The 9,582-nt window shown below is 37.0% G+C and overlaps 2 protein-coding genes across 6 annotated transcripts in view; one reads left to right on the plus strand and one right to left on the minus strand.

Annotated features, from left to right (window-relative positions):
* The window catches only part of LOC102680645 (sialin-like), a 4,341-nt gene extending 4,202 nt beyond the window's left edge, over window positions 1-139 (plus strand). The window contains exon 7 of the mRNA XM_031508008.1: window positions 1-139. Within this exon, the coding sequence (XP_031363868.1) occupies window positions 1-139 (139 nt within the window).
* Window positions 1-9,582, minus strand: part of LOC102680787 (teneurin-m) — a 605,289-nt gene that overhangs the window by 486,337 nt on the left and 109,370 nt on the right. The gene's annotated exons all lie outside the window — the stretch shown is intronic.

Raw genomic sequence — 9,582 nt, forward strand, 5'->3', positions numbered from 1 at the left:
GCATACTATGGCACGATGGAGAGTCGTGTTCTGGATAACAGTTATTGCACAAATGTCTGCATTTGTTGTGTTCACCATCTTTGGATCGGCAGAGATTCAAGAATGGAATTACTATGGGATAGAAACGGAAGAAAATTAGCAAACTGAATTTGTAATACTGTGTTTTTTTCCCCCTTATTTGTATTATTTTACTTTTCACTTCGAGTGAAATATATATTTTTATCGATATTATTATTATATATTTTTTTTCTTTCTTTCTTTTTTTTTTTTTATGGATACGACAATCAATAATTTTTATTTAACGGTAACAGTATTTGTAAATTTATTGTGTATCCCAAAGTGTATCTGAAAGAGGATAAAAATTTGGATACATTAGAGATATATTATTTATTTTTTTATTGCAATTTCTATTTGTATCGAATAAAATTTAAAGCGATTATTTTATTTATATATGTATATATATACATTATTGTTATATACATTGTATACACGTTGTTTAAATAACTGATTTTATGAAAATAAAATAAACTTTCCATTAAAGATTAATCGAGCGATTTCATTTCTACGACTCGTCGTTCTCTCGCATTCTACCTTAATAAATTGAAGAAAAATTTCAAAGAGCTGGAAAATAAAATAAAATGAAAGCCAGAAACCATCGTTCAAACAAATTTTCAATTTTCATTCTAAAATCATAATCTTACGATTACTTTTAACAAAACTTACAATATAACCTCCTTCTCTCAACAACATCTTTTCTCTTTTTCGCTACAAAAAAAAAAAAAAAAACGAGAAAACAATTCCCTCCGTTTTTCCTCAAATCTCTCGCGAATCGAGGGGTAGAAAGGGACAAGAAAAAGACAAAGAAAGATCGTACAAAATCGAAATAATAATAACTACGCGAAGAAAATTGCGCGAAACGTTAGCATTTGCGCTGGCAAAGCAGCGATGGTCGCCTTTCGTTATAAATAATTCACTCCTCTTTCCCTCTCTTTCTCTCTCTCTTTCTCTCTCTGTGTGTCCGTGAAAATCTTTTGAGAGGCGTATATACACACGGCCGTATAAAGGCAGCGCGTACAGGCGGCCACAGTAATTAGAACCGCGAGACCACCCGTAATGATGGCCGGCCAATTAAGGGCCACCTGGTACAAAAATCCGTCTTATCCCAATTAGATCGCGACGTTTGCGACCGGCGGCCTGCGAAAGCAGCTCGGTCGAAAAAAAAAAAGAAGGAAGGAAGAAAGAAAGAAAGAAAGAAAGAAAGGAAGAAAGAGAGCCGCGGGTCGGCTCCAACTTCCAACAGGGAATATTTATGACGGCTGAAATATTACGTTTGTAATCTATTTCGGTGCTATACGTTGCCCGTTTCGACGGGCAGCCCGTTGAAAAACGGAAGATTACAGCTAAGTCATTTCCCCTCTCGTTTGAAACCGTTTCCTGTTTCCAACCAGATATCAAAGACTCGAGAGAAGAGAGCGGGTAGCTTCGTTCCTCGAAATTTCATGAAGATTTTGAACCGCGGAAATTGAGGGAGGGATAGTTGTGTCTCGTTTCTTTTTCTTTCTTCTTTTTTGATATAAATAGATGAATATAATTGTAGTATTTGGTTGATCCCTGATTTGATTAAAAAATCTTATTATTCTTTTCTCAAAATACATTCATCATATGTAAAGAATCAGTTTGCCAAGTTGATGAACAGAAATAAATATCGAGTAACCATTTTCAATATTACGAATAACGTTAACGATCTTCCAGCACCTGCCAATCCAAAACTTAAATCCTTTCAATCGCGATCGAAGAAAACTTTTATTTTCCCTGTTTACGCGGGAAAGAAACTTAGCGCGACACTTTAAAGGATCAAAAAGAAGAAGAAGAAGAAGAAGAAAAAAGAAAACGCCTCCTTTCCTATCTCCACCCCATCGATCGAGAGGACTAACCCGTCTCGTGACGTTTTATTTCCAAAGCCGGCGCGAACCGAAAATTAGCCCCCCTCGAGCAGGCTCGCCGAAAAATTATGGTAGACCTTCGTTAAACAGGCCGTCTAAGCCAGCCGACAATCCGTCGAAGAAGCTATTAATCAAGCGTAATTAAGGTGATCCTCCGCCAGAGGATCGAGACGTCGACTCGTTTGCCCAGACTTGGCAGAAGTAGAGTTGCTCGCGCGTCGCTCCAACGCCACGGTTAATCAATCCTGAACCTCGTTACAGTCTCGAGCCAGTCTCGTTCGCTGGCCCCGAGTCAACGTCAACGCATCCGAAGCGACATCGAAACGCCAAGGATTGTTAATCTAGCGCGGCATAGCGTGTAAACGTAGCTGTTAACGATGCGAAGGAACGAAACACGCTCTCGATACGAGAAGCGATCGATTTTTGGACAGCGATGATTAAAGTTTTAACTTTTCTTTCGAAAGTATTATAATAATATTATTATTGTACATAATATTGGAGAGGATAATATTTAAAAGAAGTCTTTTAGAAGATGTATTAAACTAAAAGTGGAGGAATCCTTTTAAAAGAAATTCTTCCAGCGTGGATGTGTTGGGAGTTAATTGCGTGGAAAGAGGTTGTCGATTGCTTTTCGAGGTGTTTGTTCTGGACGCGAATCTGGGTCAGCGCTATCAAAGGGTGAATTGGATACGTGGAACAACTGGAAAATGCAGCTGTGTAACAGTCGGACCAAGCTCCACTCTCGTGGAGCTTTCCTACCACGAATCCCTTTTAGCCGTGAGACTGAGCTATTAAGGTCTCGACGTGCCACGTGTCCGCGCCTCATGTCCGCTTCATTCACGGCCGATACACACGCGATATTACGAATCGTATTCAGGTGTAAATGGTAATACGGGCGCGTTAATTCCCAAGAATTTTCCACGTCGCGATCGATAAATAAACGCATATCCTCTCCTAATTTCTAATCTGTTGCCAATTGATATTCTTTTTTTTAAACTTAAATCTCATCGAAATTCGAAGAGATTATTATATTACGAGAAAGAAGTTTATCGACGTTTAATGGAATGGAATTAAAATTAGGTAAGATGATTTTTAGTTCGAGCTTAATTAGTCGAGAAAACGTATTTGTTACCGTTAAAAGTTTCCATACAACGAACCTCGTTTAAGCTCCAAAATTAATGCAACAAATAAATTACGTGCGTGCTTGTAAAGAGATAATATATTGCTAGGTATATATACGTACATCCGAGACCGCTATCTTCAACGTTACAACACGGAACGTAACAAATGAACATCTGTACTGTATATACTTTACATTTTCTTCGTATTTTTCAAAAATAAAAGTAATCTCGTACACAATAAATACCTTGAACGATATCGCGGAATAATTGAAATTTGACAGCCTAACTATAACATATATAAATTCACACGTTTCCCCGAGTAATATTCACGAAAACGAATTGTCCGATACGAGAATTGCCGCGTATCTCAATTCAAACTCGCTTTATCCCCCTCCTCCAACACTCCATCAAACACCATCAAACAGTCTTTACCTCCTCGAGCCGCGTCACGTATACTTTTAACCAGCCAGGCTCGGAAGCAAGCGCGGTCGTTAGCCGACTGTTCACCCGTGAGCGTGAACTGGGTCACCGTCTATACCGAGAGAAGAGAGGAGAGGAGAGGAGAGGAGAGGAGAGGAGCCGCGGAATCGGCCAAGTTATTCGGAATTATTTCCTTCCTTCCTTCCTTCCTTGCTTCCCACGGGTGGAAAAACGCGGGATTCGTCGGGGTTGGGAAGGGTCGGAAAGGTCGATGCATTCCATGGAGTCCGGCAAAGAATCCGATATGGCTCTCGGGCCCGATGACGCGTTGAAAGCGGCAGGAATCCCGAAACTCGGTCACCCCGTTTCCAATTGACCGCCCCCTCGATCCCGGAACCCGGCCCGGCTCCCATTATGCGAACTTCCTGCAGATTAGTTGTCGTCGAGTTTAATATTTTACCGGGTTGATTTTCCGCCGCCGACCTCGCTTCGTTTCGCCTCCGAGTTTGCGTTTAATATCGGTCCTTGTTCCAGGATAACTTAGCTTCGGAGGGTTTGGTATTGTGTATTGCTTAATGCGATGCTTAATGTTTACATTAGATTATGAAAATTAATTTTTATCGTATCTTAAAGGTAATACAAAGGTTGATACGTTTCTTTTCGAGGAATACAGGGATAATAATAATAATCCAGTGAAAAGGATAAAAATCGAGGATAATGATCGAGTATTTGAACGAACTAATATTTCGATCGTCAATCTATTCTCAAATCCTCCGAACAAAAAATTTCTTCGCGTTAATTACTCGGTTAATTTTCCATAATTTCGTTCCGCCATTATTCCTCTTACCCTATTTAAAAAAAAAAGAGAGAGAAAGAAAAAAGGAAAGAGAGGGAGAGTGGAATCGCGAAGGGAAGTTGGAGAAGGGAACTCATTGTTGCGCGTTCACGCTTTATTATTATTTCAATTACGTCCGAAACGGGGGCGCGCAGCACCCTTTCAATAGGATTGCGCCGTTTTCCTCTTCTCCGACGTAATACAACCCTCCCCCTCCCGTCCGCGTCCCGCCCCGGCACCCTTGAAAACCGTCAGCATATTGCGCATGCATAATTGAACGTGTTCAAACAAATAACAAAGTTTTCGCATGCTGATGAGAAACGCATCCGGATTTCGGCTGCCACCGACTGCCGCTGACATATTTTCATTTGCCGGCGGAGGAGGCGACAGGCCGCCATCTCTCTCCTCCCTCCGGATCCTCGTTCGAGATCCACGCGAAATCGTCTCGCGATCGATCTTTTATTATCGAGTTGCATTGAGACGGAGAAGAGGAGAAACGATGTTACGTCCTGTTTACGATGCTTCTATTTCTATAATATATCGAACTTTAATTTGAAAAAATTAGGGGAATTTTTGAGAATAAATATATATATTTTTTTTTATGTCAAAAGATCTATGAGAATAATAGAAACTCGAGATTTATCTCAAAAGTTGTTTAATATGGGTTCAATAATTAATATCGTATCCGAGCGTTGTTAAAGAAGAAAGGACCGAACGATTAGGGGAAAAATTAGGGGAATTTTTGAGAATAAATATATATATATTTTTTTATGTCAAAAGATCTATGAGAATAATAGAAACTCGAGATTTATCTCAAAAGTTGTTTAATATGGGTTCAATAATTATATCCGAGCGTTGTTAAAGAAGGAAGGACCGATCGATTCGAATGGTAATTCACAATGAGGAGTGATCAACGCGCGCGTAATTCTTGGATCGATAAGTTTAACGCGACGCTTGGAACAGCAAGTTAGTTAGGAGGAAATTACTCGTAACCCTCTGAAAGGCTTCCACGCCGCTCAAAAGGGATTTAAATTTTACGTCTGGTCTCATCCCACGAACGATCCAATCTAGCCGGGGCCGGCACGCGAGAAAACTCGTGAATTTTACGAAGCATAATTACAGGGACGTGCGTATCCGGTTATTTTTTTCCGGGCAGCGGCGGTGAACTTCCGGTCGAGTGATGCGATAACCGTTCACGGTGCTCGCGTGATCGCTCCAATCCCTTTCCTGTTCCTTTTTCTGCCCATCAAAAACCGTGTAAAAAAAATATGAGTAACGTAGGTGAATAAAGACAATTGAGATTTAATTGACGACGACATGTGAAATGGGACTCGAAGGACTCGATTATCGACGATGGATGCTTGTATTTGTATTCTTTCGATTGAAAATCGAATCAAAATTTATATTAATTTGTTATGAGGTCTCGTTTAATTTCTAAAAATTAAATTTAAAATTCTATTCTCGGAATGATCAAATCGATAGCGAAATATTTAATCCAATTGAAACTGAATTAAAGATTTAGAATTTAAATTTGATCTTAAGTCGATCGATGTATGGATTAGAAAGGTTCCAAGAAAGATTTCTCTCTTTTTATCTATCTGTAGGTGTTTATGCATTATTATGTCGGACAGAGAGTCTTAAAAGCACACATTTCCGCGATACGATCGTTTTAACGAGAGGATTGCATTTACAGGTTTGGTTATTAACTTCTAAAGTAAATTCACTCACTTTTCACTTTTCACACACACTGGCGCATAACAGAATTACATAATGCTCGATGAAAAGCTAAACTCCTACGTAGCTACGTATGGGAATACAGCGTGGTATTTGCCAGGCCGGCTGGCAATTTGCCTCCTGCATACTGTGGTCTCACTCGAAGTATGAATAATAATGACGCTGGATATGTGAATTATGAGACGATTATCTACAGTGTTGGCCGCGTTGGTTATTGCATCGAGGTTCACCGTGCCTAGGACAATCGATCCTGGGACTCCGTATTATTACACTTCATGCTACTTTTAACGACCTGGATTGAATGAACGACTGCGAAAACTACGTATTCTTACACGATAGGTTAATACAAATGGTAATTGAATCATTATTATTTCTTTTCTCATTTACGAATATTGAGAGTCATGTAAAGCGAAGCACAAGTTGTTCGCTATTCATCAATTTTAATTATCACGTCTTGAAGATTATCATAAATTGAAATTGAAAATTCTCCAACGATAAATTCTATCATGGTCGTGAAGATTTTTATTTGATATAAGTTTAAAGAACAGTCGAAGTTGAATTTCATCAAGAATCAATAATTTTTTGTTAAATATATATATATATCTGAAGATATGTAAAATATGTTGAAAAAATACAAGACACATCTTTTCTTTTCTAGGATCCTTTAGTACGAAAGTTTCTCAGCTGCGGCGCCACCTGTCAGACCCTATTTGGAAATATATTGATGAAATCCTATTATTATTATTATTAATTTAGAAGATTTAATTTTCTAATATATATCCGTAATTTGAATATTAAATTTAGCATTTTTATCTAAAATTAATATTTTTAATAATGCTTTGTAACAATTTTTGTTTTAGAAAAATATAATTAATCGACGAATAAATAATAAACGTTTACGAATATCTATATAGAAAAAAGAAAAAAAGAAAAAAGGATTTTAAAAAGCATATCGTATCTTTCATTCTTCATTCATTGTAGACACGTGTAGACGAAATTACCAGAAATTATCGTTCCATTTGATAACATCGTTGCACTCGTTTCACCAACCCAGCCCGCATTTTCACTTATTCTAAATTGGCTTTTTAATATTTTGCATATTAGTAGCTTATGCTACCCGCAGCAGAATCCTTGTTAGTTGTTTCAACGAGTTTAGTATGCAAATTGACATAAAGGGTATATGCGCGTGGGATGTAACTCAAGTGCGGAACACGCGGATAATGAGGGGTACGTTTTACCCTCGGGGGTAGTATGTTTTACATCCAGGCCGCTTATATATCCGACCGATTCGAAAAATCATCGCTATCATGGAATTTTCTTTTCTTTTTTTTTTCTCTTTTAAATTTTCTCTCTCTATCCTAAAAAATATATATTTTTCAAAGATCTCGATGGAATTTTATTTACATCCATTCGTATATTTTACCTTCAAAAATTTTTTTTGATCGACTTCAAAGAATATCCATTTCGGAATGTTCATTTAAATTTAGTTATTCTTATTTTTTATCATCCAATTTGTGATTTATATATAAGTGAAAGATCGGGGTTAAATACGAATATCGATGATACGATTTTAAGATACGAGTATGAAAGATACGAGCTTGGTGGGGAAAAATTAAATTCGTTTCACATCGCGTTTTAAACGCAAAAATGTCACAATTACCAGAGAAAAAGTAACGCGGATTCGAGCGCATTCTCGCTTGTTTGTCAAATTTATTTGACCGCTCTGAAACATCGGGGATTAAAGAATTCATTATTGTTATGCGTTTGTTATAATGCATTCTCGAATGGTCGCGTTAGAATAGCTCTATTTATTTTAGACCGTCATAGGTTCTTTTTTTTCTCTCTCTCTCTCTTTTTTATTGGATAATTATGCAAACTGCAGCGAAGCGCTCCACTACAAACGCGTCGACCACTATTTTTGGATTTTACGATATAACCCAAGACGTGGTTTCTTAGCAGCATGGGATAAATGTGATAAAATTTCCCCAAGCAAGCTTGAATAATTAATCTCTCTCTTCTCTTGTTAAATATATTCGTCTATAAATCCAATACATAAACTTATATCTCCTAACAAGATTTCTTGATATTTTTCAGAAATTTTTAAAGAATTCATGGACGAATAAACTCTTTTTAATATATTTATATACGTATATGAGTATCAAAAATAATTTTTCTTTCACTAATTGAATTTTTACAATTTATTATCTAAGAATAAGAACTGAAAAATAAATGAAATTAGAGTAATAAGAGTCTGCAATTGTCTGTATTTGGAATTTTTTATAATTAATTAATATTCTCAAAAGAGAAAGAGGACCCGTTGAGAGTTAGAAATTTTGAAATCTTAATTTAATCTTCTTAGTTTACTCGCGAAATGAAATTTACTCTAGGACAACTCTAAAACGATGGAATATAGAGCAAGTAGAATAAGTTAGAGAGAAAAAAAAATACCATAAAATTATAGAAATTTAATTAATTATATTAATTTAATTAGATTTTTTTTATTTATTATTTCACTTACTTATTTTTAATAAAAAATACTCTTTTTCTAAAACATTTAATATTAAAATTAATATTAAAATTATTCGATTAAAAATTTGTCAAATATAAATATATAACATCGCTCTATATATATCAACACTTTTCCTGATCCAGAACATTTTTTCGAAGGACGAAAACGAAAGAAAATACCTAACTTACTTTCGACCGAGGCACTCGAATACCACGGATATTTCTTCAACTATTTCTCAATCGTCGACGGGGCGACGACGTTTTCCACGGAGGGAATTCTTCGATTCGTAGAACGTAGAACGTCGCCAGAAAGCCGCGTCTCTCGTCACAATTACTAAACCGCTGGCAGCAAATAATCTCCCTCTTTGTCCACGCGTTGTCTCGAAGCGGGCGAGATATTAATTCACCGCGATTAATCACCGGAATCCGGGAGAAACAGCTGAGAATGGCAAAGCCACGAGAGTGGAACAAACATCAGGGCGAAAAGGGGATGTAAACGATAAAACGATCCAGCCGTAACTCATGAGAAAAAAGAAGCGACATTATGATTCATCTCGTTGACAATTTTCCTTCCTTTAAAACGAAAATTTTGAATATTTGAAAATATCTACGTATTTCTCGTATTCTTCATATTAAAATTTTACCATATACATAAAAAATAAAAAATAAATCACGCGTTATATATGTCATTAAAACCCACTCAGAAACTACAGGATATTATGCCAATAACGTCCGTTTTTGTTTTATCCCGATATCTCAAACGGTTGCCGAGATATAAGCATTCGAAGTTTTCGTAATATTTAAGACGACGCGAAGACTATAAATAGGCTCGCGACACAATGACCTACTTACTTACTGACCTACTTACTTACTGACCTACTTTTTTTCCAGGAATAACAGCTGTGTTTGGGATAGGTCAGTGAAACGAGGAGCGAGCGAGAGGTCCGAGTAAGTAACGAGGACGGAGATAATAAACGATTAAAAATTACCTTTGTCTTTACACGACGATATCTCGGCAACC

Source organism: Apis dorsata, unplaced genomic scaffold, assembly GCF_000469605.1.
Source record: "Apis dorsata unplaced genomic scaffold, Apis dorsata 1.3 scaffold_74, whole genome shotgun sequence".
NCBI classification, from domain to species: Eukaryota; Metazoa; Arthropoda; class Insecta; order Hymenoptera; family Apidae; genus Apis; species Apis dorsata.